At 46.1% G+C, this 22,959-nt stretch overlaps 2 protein-coding genes across 4 annotated transcripts in view; one reads left to right on the top strand and one right to left on the bottom strand.

The window, feature by feature from the left end:
• The window catches only part of boc (BOC cell adhesion associated, oncogene regulated), a 32,338-nt gene extending 21,933 nt beyond the window's left edge, over positions 1–10,405 (top strand). For 2 of the 3 annotated variants that reach the window (XM_080794108.1, XM_080794109.1), the window contains exons 7-18: positions 430–702; positions 1,318–1,586; positions 2,397–2,562; positions 3,064–3,132; positions 3,454–3,663; positions 4,276–4,451; positions 4,667–4,889; positions 5,788–5,985; positions 6,962–7,173; positions 7,376–7,458; positions 7,705–7,856; positions 8,916–10,405. In XM_080794108.1, the coding sequence (XP_080650234.1) occupies positions 430–702; positions 1,318–1,586; positions 2,397–2,562; positions 3,064–3,132; positions 3,454–3,663; positions 4,276–4,451; positions 4,667–4,889; positions 5,788–5,985; positions 6,962–7,173; positions 7,376–7,458; positions 7,705–7,856; positions 8,916–9,073 (2,189 nt within the window). In that variant the 3' untranslated portion in view covers positions 9,074–10,405. The remainder of the gene's footprint in view (positions 1–429; positions 703–1,317; positions 1,587–2,396; positions 2,563–3,063; positions 3,133–3,453; positions 3,664–4,275; positions 4,452–4,666; positions 4,890–5,787; positions 5,986–6,961; positions 7,174–7,375; positions 7,459–7,704; positions 7,857–8,915) is intronic. The other variant, XM_080794110.1, reaches the window with a different exon arrangement.
• A 1,593-nt stretch (positions 10,406–11,998) lies between these two features.
• On the bottom strand, positions 11,999–22,881 carry usf3 (upstream transcription factor family member 3). The gene is made up of 7 exons (XM_080793661.1): positions 22,778–22,881; positions 22,279–22,398; positions 22,095–22,126; positions 21,899–21,981; positions 21,695–21,791; positions 15,757–20,651; positions 11,999–14,629 (listed from the first exon to the last, which is right to left on the bottom strand). The coding sequence occupies exons 2-7, from the start codon at positions 22,320–22,322 to the stop codon at positions 12,809–12,811; spliced, it is 6,972 nt and encodes a 2,323-aa protein (XP_080649787.1). The 5' UTR covers positions 22,323–22,398; positions 22,778–22,881; the 3' UTR covers positions 11,999–12,808.
• Positions 22,882–22,959: the final 78 nt, after the last annotated feature.

Below are 22,959 nucleotides of genomic sequence, written 5' to 3'. Positions count from 1 at the left end.
TGTGTGTGTGTGTGTGTGTGTGTGTGTGTGTGTGTGTGTGTGTGTGTGTGTGTGTGTGTGTGTGTGTGTGTGTGTGTGTGTGTGTGTGTGTGTGTGTGTGTGTGTGTGTGTGTGTGTGTGTGCGTGTGTGTTCTGGGCTCGTCTCTCAGCAGCTGGCCTTAATTAAAGCCAGAGTAGTGCTGCAGCTCTAATGAGCACTGCCTCCCCCTGATTCACAAGCAGCCAACCATCAACTAGCTGGCCTGGCTTACCACACCCCTGTCATACTACCTATATACACGCACGCACGCACGCACACAAAGGCAGACATTCACACTCAAGTGCAAATATGCCCAGACACATACACAATGTTGGTACAACATAAGCAAAGCGTCCATGCACGCTAGTCTGCGTCTCTAATCCAGTCTCCCTCCTCTCGTCTCCCATCAGAGCCCCCTCAGGTGACGGTGGAGCTGCAGCAGCAGGACGTGTCGTGGGGGGAGACGGTGCGCTTCAGCTGCCAGGCCCGGGGGAAGCCGGCCCCGTCGGTGGTGTGGCTCCACAACGCCCGGCCCCTGGCCCCGTCGCCACGCCACCGCCTGTCGGCCCGCGTGCTCCGCGTGTTCAACGTGGGCCCTCAGGACGACGGGCTGTACCAGTGCATGGCCGAGAACGGGGTGGGCAGCTCGCAGGCGGCGGCCCGCCTCGTCACCCTTCCAAGTGGTGCGTAACCCAAGCAGACAGTGTGTTGTAATCAGGCTTCCCAGGGACAGGAAATTCCTGGAAATATTTTAAAATTGAAGAAAACATTTTCCATTCCTGGAAAAGGTTTGGAATTTATCAAGGGTCCTGGGAAAAATAGTTGGCTATGCATTGTTTTTGCCTATTGATTTAGTTTAGTCCAAAACATGTGTAACATTACACAAAATATGTAGCAAAAGTCATTATTCGCTAAACATTGCAGCGTGATTGCAGCCTAAATAAATAACAGATCTACAAGCTCACAACATGCTGCAGCGTGGTCCTATGCTCTAGTAGGATAGGTGATAATTTGGAATATAATTATAGCATTCTCTATGCTTTATTGTTGCTACACTGCCTGACTTTGGGCATTGCACATACGAGTAAGAGACTCATTATTGCACCGAATGATTGTTATATAGGCCTGGAAATTGGATTAGACATTCTGGAAAAGTTTTGGAAATTCATTGGTAAAAATGTAGAAACGCTGTGTAATCATGAATCGCAAACCTCTCTCTCGTCTCCACCTAGAGGCCTTTTGATGCTGACTTGTTGACATTCATGACGTCTTTAAACAATGTTTTATTTTTATTTTAGCAGGGAATCCATCGCGTGGGAAGTTGCCTTCGATACTGCGGCCCCTCAGTCCAGACAAGGTGCTCAGAGAGCAGCCCCCGGTGAGGCCCGGGCCCGCTGGTACCCTTCTGCCCTTATATTGCTCTGAACTGGGGCAAATCTCCCCAGCGGACGCGCCCATCATCCTGAGCCAGCCACGCACGGGCAAGGCTGACTTCTATGAGCTCACCTGGAGGCCCCGTCATGATGGAGGGGCCCCCGTGCTGGAGTACATGATCAAGTACAGAAAGGTACGGCAACAAAGCTCTTACTTCAAGTCCAGTTCACCCAATAATCGGTGCATTATATTTAAAACCACAGTTTAGAGACTAGAGTCAGACCGATGTATCGGTATTTTACTTTTTTGCCAACATTAGTATTGATATGTAGCTGATATGTCCCACCATTTCTTTGGTCAAATATGTTTTTATTGAACAGATTATAAATTGTTACAAACATTATGATATGAAATACTTTTATTTTATTTAAATAGTAAAAAAGTAAAAAAAAGTCAACCCTCCCATCCATACTGCTCAGTGACACCGCATACTATAGAATAAGATGATAGAAAGCTCATGGAAAACATCTGAAAATAAAATGGCCTACAGTCAACCATATCAATGGTATCCTGTCTATTAATTGTTTCTACTCAGGTAATGGACAAGGGGCAGCTAAACCTTATCAAACTGTCTCTCCCTGATTCTCAGGAAATACCTTATTCTCTCCAATATGTCCCACCATTTAATCGGGTGTCCCCATTCTTTGCATATCATTATATGAAAAACATTAAAAACTTACAAAACCTCTCAAATGGTACATATACAAGCTGATCTTGTATTTTTTTAACTTTTTGAAAAGTGGTTAAATAAATTAGTTTGTTTTTATTTATATTTCTTACATCGTAATTGATCGTTTAGGACTCTCCGAATTGGGAACAACATTACACCCAAAGACCTGCCACCGGTTGGGCTCTACTTCAGTGACCATGCCATCAATCACATACTGCAGTTGGCCCCTCTCTGATATTTCCATTCTAAGCCCTCTTTCCTTTGCTCTCCCAGCTGGCAGACCCCCTGGCTGAGTGGACGTCCAGCAGCATTTTGGGCTCTCTCCACAAGCTGACTCTGGCCAAGCTGCAGCCAGACAGTCTGTATGAGGTGGAGATGGCTGCCAGGAACTGTGCTGGACTGGGCCAGCCTGCCATGATGACCTTCAGAACCGGCAAAGGTACGTCCACTGATGTGATGCACCTGCCACACATACATTTTATAAAAAAAGAAAAGAAAAAGACACAGGCTCCCCCTCCAGGCACATGCAGCATACTGCTAGCTCACTGTCTCTCTGCATGCATGGTAACAAATACAGATATTGGTTATAACTACAATTATTTAACAAAAGCCCAAGAAAATACAAATTCTCTTTTAACCCATTAAGACCGGGAAAGCATCTATGTTAGCATTAGTTGTGCAAAAATAGCAATATACAAGTTCACATCACTCTTCGATGCTGCAAGCTGTACATCTGCTATTTTTTTTAAATCTTGAAATGTTTAATTATTTTGAATTACAAAAACGTTTGAGAACTACAGATTTAGAGACGGCATTTGTAGAATCTTCCTCTGGTCTTAATCGGTTAAGTTTGGCTTAACAACATTCTACAAATATGTAGTTTATGTGGGAAGACAATCCATGGATTCGTGATTATTTACTTGGGTTTTCCTGACAACAGGAGGTAGGAGGGGTCCAGGAGGGCATGATTCCCCGAAGACTGTTGCTGTTCCATCGCCCAGCCTCTCGCGTAAGTCATCTGCTCACTCCAGGCCCGTACTGCCTTCTCTGATTAACAACTCTATTACATCCTCTTGTTTCTACTGTGCTAACTTCACCTCGACTAATGCCTTCATAGTTATCAACTGCTAACCCTTCTCCAAACTAACATACGCATTTCTCAATCTCTCTTTTCATTTCCCTCACTGAAGGATGACATTATACAGTAAGTGATTGTAGATGTATTCTTGCTTCTTTAGCATTTTTTCACTGTCCAAAATGGTGGTTCGCTTTTTTCTTTTTTCTTTTCACATTTTTGTGTACGTCTGACGTGACTTCTCTTACTCCGCAGCCCCCGAGGCCCCCGACAAGCCCACCATCTCCACGGCGACGGAGACCTCTGCGTATGTGACCTGGATCCCACGCGGTAACCGCGGGTTTCCCATCCAGTCCTTTCGGGTCGAATACAAGAAGGTGAAGAAGGCTGGGGAGGACTGGGTGACCGCTGTGGCCAACATCCCCCCGTCGCGTCTCTCTGTGGAGATCGCAGGCCTTGAAAAAGGTGCGTGTCCGCCCGCCCTGCCACTGGCTGGTGTTTTCAGGCTCACGTTAGCCACTTTAAGCCTGGCATCTCTAATTTATGTCATTCTAGACAAACAAATGACATTGTATTTACCCCGGAAATCGCAGATCCATGAGTTCACAGCTGAAAATTCTGCAATGCATCATGAGCTTGTAGATCAGCTATATTCACTGTGCTGTACAAAGTATAAAATAGGGCTTGAGTGGTTATGCTATTCACCGTATTTATTCAAAGGACTGCACTGCCATTATCATCAACATCACAAGCTTGTGTTTGTCCATGTGCATGTCCATGTGTGCACGTAGGATGTTGTACCATATAATTACAATGATGATGTTGTCCTACATAATTACATTCCCAGGACCCCGAGGCTCATCCACATAATGAGTGTTGTTATAGTCATTTGAGTAATTGCTGCCATCAATCAGAACCATAACCAGATTTCAATCAGCATTTTAACTTAATCTCTTTATAGAAAAACAAAGACAAACCGATGTCATTATTTGCCGAAAGTTATTTTGTGTGCAGCTGTGGCACCTAGAAAAATGATGTACAATAGAGATTAACGGGTTCTATTTATCTTCCCTGTAGGTACATCTTATAAGTTCCGCGTTGTTGCGGTGAATGTCATCGGCTCCAGTCCACCCAGCGCCCCATCCAAGGCCTACACGGTGGTGGGCGGGAGGACCAACGAACGCCCCATAGATGGACCGTACATCACGTACAACGAAGCCATCAACGAGACCACCATCATCCTCAAATGGACGGTGAGCCGAGAGAATAAGGGAGAAAGTATGCGTGTGCAAATTAATGCAGTTAACGCTAATTTGTAATAAAGGAAAACTGGCAGAAAAAGCATAAGCAGAACTATTACTATTACATAAACTAAGGAATACTCCTTAGACAAACGACAAAGGACAAAGACGGGTCCAGTTTTACCCTGTACTAATTCGTAATGAATACATCTTTCTCCCACCACCAGTACACGCCACTCAACAACACTCCCATCTACGGCTTCTACATCTACTACCGGCCCACGGACAGCGACAACGACAGCGACTATAAGAAGGACGTGGTGGAGGGAGACCGCTACTGGCACTCCATCACCGACCTGCAGCCCGAGACGGCGTATGACATCAAGATGCAGTGCTTCAACGAGGGAGGGGAGAGCGAGTTCGGCAACGTGGTGATCCTAGAGACCAAAGGTAATGAGGCCATTCTCTGTGAATGTGATCATGACTTTGGGTAAAGTGCAGAGTAGCTTCGTGGGGACAGACAAAATAAGTAACCCCAACTCCAAATATTAGACACTTTTATCTGTTCAACAACCCTGCTGGGACGTTACGTGGACAGATGGAAGCATGTCCATGCACATTTATTCTGGAACTATCGGAAGCTAATGTTTGGATGGTGTTTATTAAGATACTACATTACTATTATTTTAAATGTATATAAATATAAGAGTGCAGAGACTATTCAGTGAAAAATGGGGAAAGATTGATGGAGTGGCTCATGTGAGGTTCCCAGTTTGAGCCCGGGCTCCCCCGGAGTTGGTGTCGAAGTGTCCTTGAGGAAGACGCTGGCTGAAGCCCTCATTTCTCCCCACATGCATGTTGGTTCCTTGCATGGTTTCCTCCGCCATCGGTGTATGAATGTGTGTGTGTGTGTGTGTGTGTGTGTGTGTGTATGAATGGGTGAATGTGATGCTTAATCTATGTAAAGCACTTTGGATTAAAGCACTTTATAAATGCACCATTTACGGTGTGTGATCCCAATATTGAAACTGTAAAAAGAAAGAATTCAATCAAAATGTATGTGGATAAGAAAAGAAAAACCATGGTATAGTAAAAATAGTAAAGTAAAGTTAATTCATTTTATTTAGTCTTTTACAACATACTGTGACATTTTTTGATTACATAGAAGGTTACAGTATGGCTTTTTGTGACAACATATAGCATGGTGTACTTGTACATCAAGCTGCCTCACGCTACAGAAACAGGAGATGGGCCTCATGGCTCAGCAAGGCATACTTACTTATAGCATGGCGTAATGGTGCACATTTCTTACCATGTATGTTGACTGACCCCTTAGTTTCATCCTCAGCTCGTCAGATCAACCCCCATCGGCCTCCCACATCCTCTGAGTCTCCGTCTCATGGAGACCGTCTCATGGAGGCCGGTGGCCCGGTGCCCCGGCCCAGTGACCTGCCCTACCTCATCGTGGGCGTTGTGCTGGGCGCCTTCGTCTTCATCATCGTAGCCTTCATCCCCTTCTGTCTGTGGAGGGCTTGGGCCAAGCAGAGTGAGTGAGAATGATGCAACGTTGCATTTTTTACCAGCTGCTTGGAAAGCTTCTCTATAGAATAGAGGGTATGCGCGTGACATCATCATACCCGGAAGTTGTACGGGAACGCCTACAGAGTGGCAAAAAAACTACCTTCTGGCCTTGACAGTCCATACATCCAAAAATAAAAGTCCTATCTGATTTCATTAAACCACGCTAAACGACATTAAACTCACTTTGCCAAGTCACTTTGCAACTCCATTTGCCATTCACTTCATGCATGCATACCCTCTCTATACCCTTAAAATGTACAGGACAAGTTCGCCACCTACTGGTAGTTCTGATAATCTGATTGGCTGCCATAGGCAGTCATGGTAGCCAATTTGAATGGAATCTGAACAAACTGACTGATACAGAACAATGCTTCATATATCGACACATTGGGAGCTTGTAAATCTTCATTTTTTTACTGTGGACCACCACCGCCGCAAATATAAAAGCCGCTGGTAATAATATGACTGTCATCATTTCTTGTTTTCTTAACAGTTCAGTTGTATATTATTATTATTAAATAATACTTATTTCTTACCTAAATGTAGTCCGCTGTTGGTGGTGCTGCAGCGCCACTGCATGGTCATTAACGTGAATGCCACTTTACGTTATCCCAGAGTAGTAGACCAGTCGATCAAAAATAATTATCCACGTTTTCTTTAGATGTATAGTGTGTGTAATACGGGAGCCGCTCCGGAAATACCCGGGGGTCACTTCTTGAAAACGGAACCAGACACGCTCCGGGTTGGTTCAGACCCGCTCCGGGTTGGTTCAGACCCTGCGTATTTTCGGATCTCGGGCCTACTTCCGGCGTGGCAGGGAAAGCCATTACAAAATTAAACAACCACGGCAGTAAATTAATTAGTTAATAATTACTGTGACAGTGTGTGACTCTGTGTAGCCTAATGGTTGTGTCTTTGTGTCCATCTTCTATTGTTTTCAGAACAAACGACTGACCTGTGTTTCCCGGCCGTGGCTGCGCCCGTGTCCTCCTGCCAGTACACCATGGTACCCCTTCAGGGGCTGGCGCTGGTCGGCCACTGCCCGTTGGACCCCCACATGGGCCCGCCACACGCTGTATATCCTCTCAATGGGGAATACACTCCCAACGGAAAACCCCACCACCCCATGCACTGTCATCCAGGACTGCACCAGGTACACACCATACTTCATTAGAGGTCAAAGAAAAGTAATCGAATACAATCGATTGTCATTCCTTATATAATATTAATAATACATGCAATTTATATAGCGCTTGTCCGAGTACTCAAAGTCGATTTACAAAAAACAACTACATTTTATTTTTATATGATGGGCATTTATTTTAACTAGAAACACTTTTTGTTTTATTCTGCAGGAGGAAGTGGATTGTGATATGGAATGTGACACATTGTTGCCACAGACAAATGGACACCTGCCCATCTACCGCTACTCTCCCAGGTACATCTAAATGTGAATTGTCTGTCTAGTGTAGCCATTGTACAATTGTACATGTACATTATAATGCAGTTATGTTAGGATACAATAAATGTAAATCAAATCCACAAAGTAAGCGCTCAAACGTGAGGCACTGAGCAAATGCATACATAATTTTCCTTGGACATGAAAAAGATTGAGAACCACTGATGTATAGCAACTTAAGTGTTTCAGTAAACTGTCTTAATGGCACTCCTATCTCCCATATAGTGGACTTGAGCATCATGGACAGGATTGCTGCTCTCCTGATGACTCCACTCTTCAACTCCTGGATCCCTGCAGTCAGCCCGTCAGCTCACAGGACCTGGGAGGTGATCCGAACTTTTACGACGGGGACACGATAGAGGAGGATGGCTTCGAAGGTATGAGTCCATTCTCGCCCACTAAGGCCTTCTAATGTAATTTGTCGGTGAATCACATTTTCCCATTTCATTGACACATCTGTAGTTTGACTAGTCTCATACAAGTATGATAATGAAATGTAGTGAGCTCAACATATAGTGTTTACATGATAACACAAGAGTTTTCTTTTGCTACCGGTCATGCCAGACCACTGAAGCTCATTGTGGTCAATGTACAGCATATGAATCTGGTTGATGGAATAGGCTTGATGTTATGAAAAGTATTCAAAAATGTTGATAGTTTGATAATGTCTTTGGTTACGCACTTAAACCCCAGCATCCCTATTCCAAGGGTGAACATTCACCAAAAATAGCAGATCTACAAGTTGTAATGTAGATTTTTGCCAAAGAGGTTTAGTGTATGGGAAAAAGAGCACACCAAGTATAGAGGCAGCTCATGTCCAGTTTACTAAGTAGAGGGTTTAATTGTTTGTCTATAATTACACTACCTGCCCAAAGATTGTGTACTATACACAATTTGCAAAGTGTGACCAAATCATCACAAACCCAGGGTGAATGAGGGAACACAAGACGAGGACAGCTCAATGAACAGCAGCTTTATTGGCCACATAGCAAATTAGTCTCCTGGCTCATGGCCGTGTGTAAACTGGAAATCGTAAATTTGGTCAGAGTGACTAACACAAAATTAGAATGTCAACTGTCGAAAACAAATAACAGGCCCGGTGCCAGCATTCTCACCCAGAGAGTGTGTGTGGTCTCAAGCCAGGACCCAGCCTCACTGCAACGGAGAATTAAATACAGCCCCTGTAACTGCCCTGACCTGACCTGTTAGAGGTGCACCTATGAGTTGCCAGAGCCACTCATGCCTCCCTCGCCCGCAGACGGCAACCATACTATGCCACGCAGACAGATCAGTTGCATTGTTCCTGCAGAAACATTGATGAGACTTCATGTCAAATCAATATCCCCCAAAGTGTGAGGCAGCGATGGGTCCATCTCAAACCACATTCAACCAGGAAGTTGCTGACTTGTCCTCATCTCCTCCATTTGTCCATGTAGCGCCAGCTCCCTGTCCGATGTCACCTGTGGAGGATGAGGGGAACTCCACTGTGTCAACAATACCACAACCCCAACATGCGGAAATACAGGACATCAGCATCCTCCCAAGTGAGGCGTCCCCCGAGGACAATGGGACAGTGGACTCAACAGATGCATGAGACTGTCAGACAAAAGCAAAACAAGAGAAAGTATTTATTTTTGTATCACAGATATTTATATATTTATGCTTTTTGTACATAAAAAAGGTGTTTTTGTTATACTGTATATAAGGTTATTTTCATATTGAAAAAAAAAAGACTATTGTCACATCTTCCTCACTACATTATGGACAAAGGGAGTATGGTGGTGTGATGCAGCTGTGCTCATGCTGTAATCTCAAGTCATGTCTGCATTTCTTGGGGAGGGAACTGTCTGATATTCCTTATGTGAAGATCAGTCGAGGGGAACTTGAATCTGGAAGGGAAGCCTCCTCTCGTATATCAATACAGCTAATGTCTCATGAACGTCTCATGAACGTGTATCAGCAGCAGCCCTTCAGATAGACTCTCGTCACTCCTCAAATCATTCCTTGCAGACCTCCATCCTCCTTTTTGACGTATAACGGTCACTGCTTTTATGCTTCAGTGCAGAAACCTTGTACGACACTTTCACTGGAGCATAAAAGCTTTGACATAGTACGCTGAAAACAAAGGGGAGCACTTTGACTATCCAGATGCTGTAAAGCCTCATTTATGCTCTGCCGCGCGGTGGCGTTGCACGACGAGAATAGCAGACCTAAACGCGATGCTCCCGTGGTGCGTTGTGACGTCGTAGGTCGGCTATTTCGAACGTGAAAATCAGGCTTAATTCTGTGGTGCTCCCATGTCTTCCACTGAGTTTCTTGTCACATCACAGGTTTACAGGTGGAAACTTTTTTGTAAATCTCCCACCAATTTCAGTTACAACATAAGATTATAAGAAAAGGAAAATGTCAGATAACAAAACCAATAAAACGTTCAGTGTTGCGTTCAAGGTACATCTGTCTACCATTGTGTATAGAAGTAACACAAATGTATTGTGCATCATTAGCAAACTACCGGTATTAACAATTGTGTGCAACATAAAAGCATTCTGCTTCAGTAGCTTTTTTGTGTTCAAAAGAGATTATATATTGTATAGTTATTTATTTTTTTAGGAGCCTTTTTTAAATCACTGAATGGGAGAGATTCTGGAAGACATTTTCTACTCAGTCACAGATAAGCTGAATTAAAGTTTTTACACTAAAAACCACTTCTGTTAACCATTTTTCTGGTCACCAATATATTGCTAAAAGTGAGGGATTTTTGACAGGTGCGTCAGTATTATTCTTCCCTTTATAGTATTAGCCTTTGTCAGAGGCATCTGAGATCTATATGAAGGAGCTCCTGAATCTGTATTTCCCTTATTGGTGTAGCTATTATGGTTACGCAGGCTGGAGCACTATTGCATGTAAATAAAGCTTATAAAATCAATCACATTCCTCTGTGTTATTTATTTCTTTGTACAATAACGTGGCTTGACTTGGTCTGAACATAATAGTTAATATGGTTATTGATTATCCATAACTGCAGTGCAAACTTTGAGATGAATTTTCCTGTTACTAGGCTACTAGATTTTTTTTTAAATATTCCATACAGCAGTGATACTCAACCTCAGGCCCGCGAGACCATTATGACTGGCCCACCAATGAAAATCTAAAAAGAAGAAAAAAAAATCTGGAAAATGAAATAAAAATAAATAAATCTGAATGAAGTTATCTTTAATTACATTATTATAAGTAATACTATTAGAGTTGTACGATTACTCGAACGAAAATAAAAGCTTGGGGGGAGATGCAATGCAAATGAAAGACATATACTCTGTATCCCTATTCCCTGACATAATTTTATAGCTAAACGGACAGAAACCCAGCTGCCATTAATAGTTGGAAATGGAAATGGAAATTGCGGAAATTGCTGAAATGGTGGAAATGGAAATTTACGGAAATTGCGGAAATGGTAATTGCGGAAATTGCGGAAATGGTGGAAATAGAAATTGTGGAAATTGCGGGAAATTGCGGAAATTGCGGGAATGGTGGAAATGGAAGTTGTGGAAATTGCGGAAATTGCGGAAATGGAAATTGCGGAAATTGCGGAAATTGCTCTTCACTTATAGATAGCTATCTATTTTCAGGTAGATTGTTTTATTTTACTCAGTCAGCCATATCACTACTCATTTTTTTTCATGAAAAAGGTCATAGCTGGGTAATCTATTTTCAGGCAAATTGTGTTTATTGTATTTTATTTTACTCAGCCATAACAATTTATTTTCTGTTAACCAACTTGCTGGCTGGCAGGCAGGCAGACAGCTACTCATAGACAGGCAGACAGACAGACAGCTACTCATGGAGAATTGGACAGGCAGGTGTGAGTACCGGATCTCTGTGGCTGCCAAATGAAGGACCCCACAGACATTTGGCAGCCACAGAGATCCGGTACTCACACCGGCAGTCAGACAGCTACTCATAGACAGGCACTTTCTCAATACACGCGTGCCTCCAAACATTTGCGAGCCAGTCGCGCAAAACAAACCCAAACAGGTAAATCACACAGCATGTTGCATCCTTCTCAATGTTGCTTGCTTAATCGTTCGTTTGATTTATCCATACATCGCCCTGTGTGTGTGTCGCGAACCGAAACAGGTAATCACACAGCATGTTGCATGTTGCAACAATTTGCGAGATTTTTGGACACTCTGGAGTAGTAATAGTAAAAAAAATGTTTTTCAAAAGTCGGCCCCCTGGTGGTGTTCTAACAGGCAGTTATGGAAAATTTGGGGCAGAGGTTTATCGTTGGCAAAATTTGGCATCGACCGGGTTAAAAATCTTTAAATGCCCCTTTTGCTTTAGGCACAATCACTACTCGGCGCAATTGGCACCACATTTATTGTAAAGAGAATATAAACTAAAATTATATATAAATCTTCACTTTTAGTTTACTTCAAACCAATTTGAAACTTTATAGTATGAATTATTTGTAATTGTACCACATGATGGCTAGTAAAGCTCACAGCTACAACAATTCAAGTCTCCTTATAAACTTTATTAGTCAATTTTGTATTTACAAATACATACATATTGCAAGAATTCTCATATGAAACATAATTATTTACAAAATAGCTCTTTACATATGGATTCTGTACAATATACAACCTGATATAAGTTAGTAAATTACATTTGTGGGTACTGTGCACAAGTTCATTAACCCTTTGAGGGTCAGAGAAAATATTCTTTCAAACCTAAACTTTTACTAACTGATAGTCCAACCAAAGAAGTATTAGACAACAGGGTTGCCTGGATTGTATCTCCTATGTCTTCTAAAATATTAACAATGACACAAAACATATGACAAAGAAAAAAATAAATGTCAATTTGTAAACCATGAAAACTATGACCAACCTCATAAGAATGTTTTTTCTGCAATCACATTTCAACCATGTCTAGATTGCCGAACCAGCCAGCGCTTCACTGCCATTAACTGATCTGTTAAGTAGAAACATATTGTTCTAGTCTGTGTGTAATTACAAAACATTCCTCCTTATTGACGGGGACGATAAGTGCTATTAATGTGATTTACTACTATTGGATATAGACTATGTGAAGGAAGAAGCATTCTATCCAGCCTTTACAACCAGTTTACCAGTCATGTCCTGCAGACCGGACAATATACGTCTCAAGATAAAAAAAAGACCTCCCTCCTCCTAGAGGTGCTGAAACACCAAAAAGAACAGAAACCAGTAGAGCTGTTGGACCATATGACTGGTAGTATGCTAGTATCACAAACAGAAACAGAAATGGATGCTTCAGGAATGCCAGGTCAGCAGCATCACAACACAGCTTACACAGCAGAGCTGCCGTCGTGTCCCAGGATGTGGCTGATGTTGTGGGCGGGGCGATTGGGCTGTTTGCTAGAGTCGGCAGATGAGGTGTTGGAGAGAGACAACAGGGGGGACATGGGCATGGCTGAGCCATCCGTCGGCATAGCCGTGGCGATCTCGGGGAACAGAGAGGTCAGGCTGAAGTTGGATAGGTGAGGGGTGATGCCGGACGAGTTGGCGATGGGCATGGGCGGCATGTCTGGCAGCAAGGGAAAGCTGGCTTGGCCAAAACCCACGGGGCGAGGTGGGGAGAGGATGGAGCCAAATCGGTTGTTGAGAGGAGGAGCACTGCTCTTGTCGGCACTGGGGCTGGTGAACATCTGGTTGGAAAAGTACTGGAGAGGGATGTCGCTGGGGAGACTGGGGTGGGCGGCTGGGGAGTAGGAAGGATAGAAGGAGGGCAGGGTATTCTGGGGCTCCACAGGCAGAAGAGCAGGGGTACGGGATGAGCTAGACTGGCTGACAGGAGGAATGAACGGAGCCGAGTTGGTATTGATGGGTGGAGGGTTCATCCCTCCGTCAGCAATGAAGGGAAAGCCAAAGTTCTGAGCCAAGTGTTGGTCAGGCACCAGGTTGTTGTCGGCGGTAACCTGAGCACTGTCGGCCATAAAGCGGACAATACTGCTCCGACGTGCCTCGCTGCCAGACTGTGGTCTTCCCAGCAGCACTCCTCCGCCAGAAGGAAGAGACAGGTGTCCATCAGGTTCAAAGGGGTTGCTGGGCCTGAGCGTACCTGAGCGAGGACGTTCACCGGGTCTTAGCTTGGTCTGGTTGTCGTGGGCTATATGACGAGAGCGCTGGCTGACGGACGTATGCGGCCTGGATTGGACAGAGGAGCGTCCTGGCTCAGAGCTGCTATGTGGGGTCGGAGGGTGTGGGAGACCTGCTCGCACAGCTGGGCCTCCTTGCATGTTCCCACTCACCTGAGGAATGTGGCCTTTGTTGCCATCTCCAAGCCTCATGGCTGGGGCCTTTTGTGTCTGAGACACACTGGGGCTGGAGGCCTTGGCCTGCATGTCTCCTGAGGAACTGCATGGCACACAGCTATAATCCATGCTTACTGGGGGACAGCACTGCACAGTTCGCTGGTGGTTGCTCTGTTCAGGCAGATGAGGGGACAGAAGGCTCTGCATGAAGCTCTGGTGACATCCCTCCTGCTCCCGGGGCAGGGACACCCCGATTTGCACTCCCTGAGAGCCAAGGTGAGGGCTGCTGTAACTCCCCCGGGCCCTGCCATCTCCTGGAGGGCCTACGGCCATTCTGAAACCCCCCTGCTGCTGCTGCCCCTGTGGCCCTCTCTGTGAGGATTTTGGGGCCATGTCTCCGCCACGAGACACTTGAGCTTCGAAGATGCCAAGTTGGTGCCCCGTGCCAGTTCCCCCTCCCATGGTCTTGAATGGGGGGCACTCTGACACCCGCTGGATGTCGACGGGCCCCGTATGGTCCTGGGGAAGGCGATTCTGGGGGTTGTGTCCGACATTGGCCTTTCCTCTGGAAGTATCAAGGTAACCGCGGAGGTCGGCCTGTTCCTGTGCGGCACTGCGACCGGGCTGCAGATGGAGCCCCATACGCTGTTGTTGCTGCTGTTGTTGCTGCTGCTGCTGCTCACCACTAGAAGGGCTTTTACCAATGAGGGCCTCGGCAGAGTAGTTGGAGACGCGGTGACGCTCCTGCCGTGATGGAGGGCAGACCAGTTCGGAGGGCCGGGACACCGGGATAAGCTGCTGTTCTAGATTCCGGGAGCTCATCAGCCTCTGCATGGTGTTGTGGTCCTGACCCGTCTGTGGAGAAGGAAGATATAGAACGTTATTAAAATAGACAGACTTCTAAGCTTCACAATAGAATAACTCTGCATAGTCGACACTAGGAATATTGGAATGAAATATTGAAAAAAAAGAAAAACATACAGGTCATAATAATAAACTTTATTTATAGGTCCCTTTTTCCCCCAATACTTTTTATTTACTTATTCATTTAAGGTTACATTTTAATGTATTAAAATAGTCGGAGAAAAGTTTAAAGGACAACTTAAAGGATAAAGAAAGTAAAAAGTAAGTGTTAAAAACAAATCATTTGCTGCTTTCTTTTGTTTTAGCGATTTTAGCTATTTTTTACAGGGGGTCGAGGGCATTATATATGTGGCTAAAAATGTATTTTAATTTTATATTTACCTTTCTTCATAGTGATTAAAACATTACCGAACATAGCTTAATTGTTCATAACGGTGTTAATTTATTTTCATTTGCTGCTTTCTTTCGTTTTAGCTATTTTTGACCACAGTGCCAAAACTACTAGTAACTGGTGTACTACTGACCATGGTATTACTGTGCTAAACTGACCAGCGAACTGGCCTGACCTGAACCCCACATGAATCTAGGTTGTATTGTCAAGAGGAAGGTGTGAGACATAAGACTGAACAATACAAATTAATGTACGGCTGTTATCAGAGCAAACCTGGGCTTCCATAACACCTCAACAGTGCCACAGGCTGATCACCTCCATGCCACGCCCCATTGATGAAATAATTTGTTCAAAAGTAGCCCAGACCAAGTATTAACAGCATACATTAATATACTTTTCAGATGGTCGACATTTCTTGTTTAAAAACCTTTTTTTAGTGGTCTCGTAAAATTTGTTTAGATAGGATTTTTAGATTTTCATGAGCTCTACGCCATAATCAAGATTAAAACAAAAAACAAAAAAGGTTTTAAATACTTCACTTTATGCACAATGCATTGAGAATATATGAAAGTTTCACTTTTTGAATTATATTAGGGATTATTTTCTTTTACTTTTACACAATATTCTAATGAATTGAGATGGCGCTGTATACTGTACGTTTCCAGCTCTTTAACTCATTATTTAATATACTTGCACTGACAAGCCTTTTCCCCGCTACGCTACCAACCTTGAGGTGGTCTTGCTGGGCCAGGTGGCCACTGTGGTGGGCTCTGGGTCCTGATCCCTGGGCCTCACAGCTTTTCTCTTGATGCCGAGGCCCAAAGTGCTGCTGCTGTTGCTGGATCTGCTGCTGAAGATGCTGCTGGTGTCTGGAGTGGGAGCTCTGCTGTTGCTGCTGCTGTAACTGCTGCTGCTGCTGTTGCTGTTGCTGCTGCTGCTGCTGCTGTTGATGCTGTTGTTGATGTTGTGGCGGGGGTTGATGCTGCTGCTGCTGCTGATGAGACTGTTGATGTTGTGTCTGATGTGACTGTTGATGCGATTGCTGCTGCTGATGTTGTTGGGACTGTGTGTGCTGCTGATGCTGCGTGGCCTGTTGTTGATGGGGGTGTTGCGACTGCTGCTGCTGCTGCACTCCAGGCTTTTCCAGGTGATGTTGTTTCTGCTGCAGGCCAGCAGCGGCCGAGCCCGCCTGGTTTCCTCTGACCAGTCCCCTCTTCTTCTGGACGTGCTGCTGGTCCTGTTGCTGCAGTGCTCTCTGGTGGAGGGTGTGGAGCTGTGCAGGGTCAGGCTGGGTCAGGTGGTGCTGCAGTTGGTAAAGGTGGTGTCTCTGCTGCTCTTGTTGTTGTTTCATGTATGGATTCACCCCCAGGTGCTGGCCTGGCTGGGGTGTGGCGTGATGTGGATGGCCCTGGGGCAAGTGAAGCACGCCTGGCTGATTCTGCTCAAGGGGTCCCTGAGGACAGTGGCCCTCGGTGGGCCGGAGGACCGTGCTCATGAAGGAGTTTGTGGAAAAGAGGGGGCCCTCTGGGTTGATCCTGGGCATAAGGGCAGAGGAGCTGGGGGGCAGCTGTCCCACCATCATCTGGCTGTGGTCTAGGGGCTTCACCTCCATACGGTTAATGTTAGAGGATGGTGGTGGACAAGCCTTGGGCCGTTTACCAGTTGGCAACATGGCATCTTCCTGGGCCTGCCTCTTGGATACGGTCTTCACATGCCGCTCGCCCACTCCGACGCTGGCCTGAGTCCTCATCAATGCACTCTTCAGAGGGGTGTAGTCGTTCAGCTGGACCGAGCACGGAGGAAGAGCATTATTTGAAGGCTGGATTATGTGGGGTGAGGTCCCTACAGGGGATGGGACTGATCCTTGTTGTTGACCAGACATACTAGGAGAACCAGCATATGGCTGCTGGTTTGAGCTGGGCCTGATCAGGTTGTTCACACTGAGGCTGGCAACTGAACCGGTCTGGGATTGGCTCTGGGACTGGACCTGGGGGAGAGACTGTGCCTGGGAATAAGATATGTTCTGTGGATGTCTGGTTACTGTGGGCCCACTGATAGACACCTGGGAGGGGGGTTTAACATCCATTGTCTTAGTCAACTTGGCATGCTGTCCAGTCAAGCCTCTGTCTTTACTGTTAGAAGTCGGTGGGGTCTTGGGGTGCTCCCATACAACTGTGGAGGGGTTTGCGGTGTTGTCCGCAGAGCAGCTGCCACCCCTTCTCCCAGGGCTCTCCTGTTCCAGCATAGCCAAAGCCAATATGTCTGCTTGCTCTGAGGTAAATGTAAAAGATCCAAATGAGCCAGACGAGGAACTAATGCTGTGGCCCTGAGGAAGCATAGAGGCCACAGAAAAGCCCCTTCCTCCCCCAGCACCTGCAGACATAGGAGAGCCAGAGGACAAAGGATTCTCCATCGTCCCATGATCTAGGTTGGTGTACACCTGCTGAGCCAAAGCAAAGTCCTTTCCAGAGTGGATGTCTGCAGCTGTAGCAGTACCTGTCCCTAATGTCTCTTTCTGCATGGCCTCCTTCTGTGACTCCATCTCCCGCCCAGAACTGTGGGGTAGTTTGACCTCCGCAGGACGGGAGGGGGAAGACGTGCTCAGTTCTGGCTGATGTTGTGTCGAAGCTCTACCAACAGACACACGCTTCCTGAATTCAGAAGTCATGGGGGCCGCGGTGGAGGCTGTCAAAAAGGTCAGAGTAGCTGAGGAGGGCGGTGCCGTCGTCGATACATGTATGGAGGCAGTGGGGGGCAGTTGGGGCTTAGAGCAAGGCTGGGGATCCTGGGTGTTGGCTGTCGTGGACTGACATACTGAAGTAGGCTGGGCTGACTGGGTTGAAACCACTGGTGCTCTTTTGGAGATGCCAACAGCGCAAACTGGAGACTGGATCGCAACAGCAGTCACACTCGTAGTAGAGGCACACGCATCAGTGATCAAAGGCATGTTTTGTGTATGACTGGTGGTGCTGGAAGGCGTGGCAGCAAATCTGGCCTGTGCCGTGCTTGTTGCAGTGATGCTGTCTGGACATCTATTTTGTGAAATGGTGGGTTTTGTTACAGTGGAGTTTCCAGCAACTACAGGTGTCGCCGCAGCATTGCTGATCGTTGGATTGACTGCTGTTACAGCAGGGATGACCGATACCATACTGCTACTGTCAGTATGACCCAGTTTGACTTCACTCTGTGCTGTGCTGACACTAATGACAGATGCGCTCTGAGAGACCTGGGGGGTGCTACTGGTGCAGACTGTATTCTGGACTAACGATTCACTAGATACTGTCGGTTTATTAATAGGTGTACTACTAATGGTGATTATTTTCTGTGTGCTTTGTGTAGAAGTGACAGCATTTTCTGTGTTTTTGCTTTGTGTGGACAGTTTAATAGAATGCGTGGCTTTACTGGCAATATTAACTGCAGATGTCGAGTCCACAGCTTTTACAACAGAAGACGATACAACTTCAGTTCTTGTCACTTGAACTGTTTGACCGTCTCCTGAGGTGGCTGCTGGTTTGGCTGCAATGGTGATGGCAGGCTGTGCAGGTTTGAGTTCTTTTCTCCGGACTGCTTTGGTCCTTTTGGTTAAGGTCTTTTTAGTAGTAGAGGCTGAGCGTGGCTTCCTCCTGGAGATCTTAGTAGGATTAACCACCGGCCCTGGTTTTACTGGGTTCTTACCAGGGACTTGAAGCTGCCTGACGGGGAGAGTCAGGGTCACTCCAGGGACACTGACAGAGGGCGGTTGCTGCTGAGCCACTGACGGTGTTGGCGCAGCAGCAGGAAGTTGTCCACTGTTCTGGCTGGAAATGGTAAGTGGGAGGCCCTGAGAGATGCTCTGATTGAGACTGCTGAGAGCTCCTAAACTGTTGAGGGCCACATTGGTAGTTGGTTCCTCAATTGTGGTGGGCTGGACCAGCTGAAGTGTAGTCTGGCTTCCCTGGGAGCCTGCCTTGTCAGAGGTCTTCATGGGCTGCAGGGCAAACAACTGGCCATTCACAGTGATAGTCTGTGGGGCCGGGGCAACAACTGGTGGGGTAGAGGAAGTGTGGGTGACCTGCACAGTCTGGCTTACTTGAGGTTGAATGGGACGTGGCAGAATGTGCACCAGCTGCTTTCCCCCAACCGTCTGTATGCAAGTTGTAGTGGTTGCGCAACTCGTTGTGGCAATCTGAGTGGGCATAGCTGGCACTGCAGTAGGCACAGTAGCAGACACCATACCAACCTGGGGGTTCTGAGGGGCAGGTGCATTCTGATTGGGGGCTTGGATGATGACAATATGCTGACACGGTGTGGGATTTGTTAGCTCCTCCCGGACAATAGACTGGTTTGGGCAGGCATTGGCCTGTTGTAGGTAGACCACACTTGGGTTGTTTGCACTCTGTGAAGCTGTGACCCCAGACACAGTTGTCCCTGTTGGGTTGACCTGTAGAACCTGCATGGTCTGGAGCAAGGGCAGCACAGTGGGCTGGGGAACCAGAGTTTGTGTGAGCGGCTGGGGTTGCGGGAGGAGGGCCGTTGGAGGATGAGCAATAACAGATGCAGGTTTAAGTACTGCAGGTTGCGGCATCACTATAGCAGACTGGAGGGGCGCAGCACACTGGGGTTGTGGGGCTAGTGTAGGTTGCTGGACAGGGGTTGGGATGGCTGGTCGTAGTTGGGGCAAATGGGGCAGTCTCTGAATGGGCTGCGCTTGGATATGGGCTGTGATGGGCGCCTGCTGTACAGGTTGCTGAGGTCGCACCTGGATTTGAATGGGCTGAATGGAAGGTTTGTTTCCCATGGGACAAACGGTCAATTGCTGCACAGGCTGGCTGGTGGTGCTCTGACAAACCGGCTGCACCGTGTTCCCTGTCAACTGCAGCGTGGTCCAGGTCGTTTGTGTGCTGCCTGCTGCTCCGGCCCTGAGCAGGGCTGAGCTATTGGGGATAGTCGTGTAGCTCACAGTCCTGTAGGCAGTGTCCTGTGTGACCACAGACCCGACCTCCGGGGCCAGCGCTCGGGATGTAACAATAGCCTCGGGTAGAGTGGTGAAGCAGTGGACAGGCTGAACAAGCTGCTGAGAGGCTGGACTGGCTGCTACAGTCAGGTTCTGTGCTGGAATGGTGGGTTGGGGCAGCTGAGGCAGGCCAGTGGTGACGGCAGGGATCTGGAGGGTGATGTAGGACACCGAGGGTGGCAGAGTAGAGGCTGCGGCTGGCGTTTCCAACAAACACTGCTCTACAATCCTCAGCCCCGGCACGGACTCTGTGGCAGCTATGGCTGTCCCGGGAAGAAGCGAAGGGGCGGGGGAAGAGGTGTTAACCTGCAGTAGAGCTCCGTTCACCCTCACTCCGGCACCAACCTCTGGTGATGGCTGGACGATCACAGCTTCAGAGGGCTGTTTCCCAGCATTCACTTCCTTCCCTGCAGGGCATAGCACGTTCCCGTTTGAGTAGACGATGATTCCCTTTGGGTGCTGGTGAGTGGGCATAACCTTGGCCACCTTGGCACAGCGCTGTTTGCCCTTCCAGTGGATGGTGGGGTCTTCCAAGAAGTTGATGTCATGAGCTTTAAGAAGATCAATGTAGTGGCCGCTCTCTTTCCGCATGTCCTCCATCTGACGCCGCAGTCGACGGATCTCCTCCGCTGCAGAGGTGAAAGGGGCCATCAGTAGTGCAAAGACACCACAAACATGCACACAGCATATAATACAGAGTGTAATAGTTTATTCTTGAGTTAATTCCAACATCTGGTGAAATAATTATGTGAATAGCATTGGTGGAGTTATTGTCCAATCAGATGAGGCAAAAGATTAACGCTGAACTTCTGATTGGCCAGAAAAAGTTATTCTATAATCAGAGGAGAATATACACCTATTGTGAAGTCACCATATATTGTCCAATCAAAAAGGTGTATCCACAGTTAGTTAGTTTGTATAATTATCTCGGTCATGGTTTATCACAGCAGTTGTACATACAGAATAAAGGTTAACATGTTACAATTGACCAAAAAGTAATGGACTGAAGCTGAAGCTTCTTGCACTTGAAAAAGATAGGGGTGTAATCCACACTAAATAGTGACAAATGGGGAATATCTCTAGTGCATGCTACCGTTACTAGTGTGATGGTTCCCTATATTGTGTGTTATATTACTCTTAGGTTGTCTGGTTAGGTGTATAATATGTCTTGCTCTCCTAATCATTTGTATGTTCTCTGTCCAATAGGATTGGGGAGCAGAGCTACTAATGATGATCAGCTCGCACCTGGGCCTGGGTGTCGATGCCCTATAAATGCCTGCTTCCCCAGTTTTTTTCATTTGCCTCCTGCACCTTTTCCACCATGCACTTTTCAACATTTGTTAATACATACAACACGCGCACACACACACACACACACACACACGCACACGCGCGCGCGCGCATACATTTCACTCATGCATACACGCACTACACCACTGAATACTGATCTCCACACTTCATCTGTTTCATGATTTATCGTTTGATTACTTATTTTTGGCTAATCAATACATTCTATTTCTTTGGTAAACTGCGTCTCCCCTGTTTTTTGTTGTGTATCTTGGCACCCCCTAGGCCAGGTACATAACACTAGTATAAAACTTAAAAAATATTCATTGCTAGTATGTGCACATGACAATCAAAAAGTACGACTACAGTATTTCTTTCACTTCACCTTGCACTTTATCTCCTCCTTCCAGTAGCATTGTGTCATTTTGTTTCTTCAGGTCAGTGATGTACCGAAAAGCCTGGTCCAAGATCATGTTTTTACTCTGAAGACAAGGGGATAAATGTTAACGTCTAAAACCCCCGACCAACTGACACAAATTTGTATGATGACTACCGTCAATGTGACAGGGGAAAGGTGCCTGTGTCTTACCTGTTTCAGTGCCTGGGAACACGGCAGAAGGTTGCCAATGCGATTAATTCCAGCATTGATCTTTTCTTTCCTGTGCCTCTCAACTAGAATAAAAGCAAATTCTTTATTGTTTAGGTACAAGTAAAATGGTTCTAAGTAGGTAAACAATGTTCACTAATGGTTCTGCAAATGAGAACACCAATTTACACGTTCTCACCTGCATTGTGAGATTCTTTGTTTTTCTTCTTTCTGAAAAACAGATTTAAGATAACAAGTCAAAGCGAAGCTGTTGTGACAGTCTTTCAATGACAATGATACAAATATATATTGAACTCTGATGTTGTGGTTCAATGTTAATAATCACAATTAGGATTATGTTTTCTTTTCTCATAACTCCATACTTAGGCTTGCGTCCAGGAGTCTGGGTTTCGGTCATCTCTGGCATCCTGTTCCAACAGTTGCCTAAATCCCTATATGATAGGGATTCACCAACTGGACCTTAAATCCCTTCCCTGACCAATCTGCAAACAAAAACGTTAAGTTTCCAACCAGACAAGGTAGGTAATGCCTCGAGACATTAACAAAGCTAGACAGCTAACTCCACCAACTATCTATTGTGGGTATTTTATGAAGTGTGAGAAAAATGACAGTAGTCGGTATTACGATGACTTATGACTGCTTTAGTTTACTAGCTTAAAAAAGGCAATCTAGGTATCTAATACTATTACTATATATATATATAATATATGCATCCAACTAGCCCTGTCTTGCTTGCTAGCTAGCACAGAACTAGCTTAGCCTCCGCAGTGTTGGCGATAGTACTGTAAAAACAAAACCCTTGGGAAGATGCCTTCGAGCTTGCGGTGCTTAACTTAGTAACTGATGCGACTTTCCACTGACCTGTAGTAGCCTCAACATTTCAGGGACCTGTCACCTTGTGCCTGTCCAAACTTTGGGTTTTGGAGCTAGCTGTTGGGATAGCACTAGCAGAGCATTCAACTCTCTCAAAACAATCGACGCTCGTCCTAACCCAGCGCAGAAAGGGAGGGTGCTGCGGTGCTGCCAACCAATAGCATTTTCGA

The sequence above is a fragment of the Protomyctophum bolini genome (genome assembly GCF_963924005.1).
Source record: "Protomyctophum bolini genome assembly, chromosome: 21".
Taxonomy (NCBI): Eukaryota; Metazoa; Chordata; class Actinopteri; order Myctophiformes; family Myctophidae; genus Protomyctophum; species Protomyctophum bolini.
This window is presented reverse-complemented; position numbering and strand designations above follow the sequence as displayed.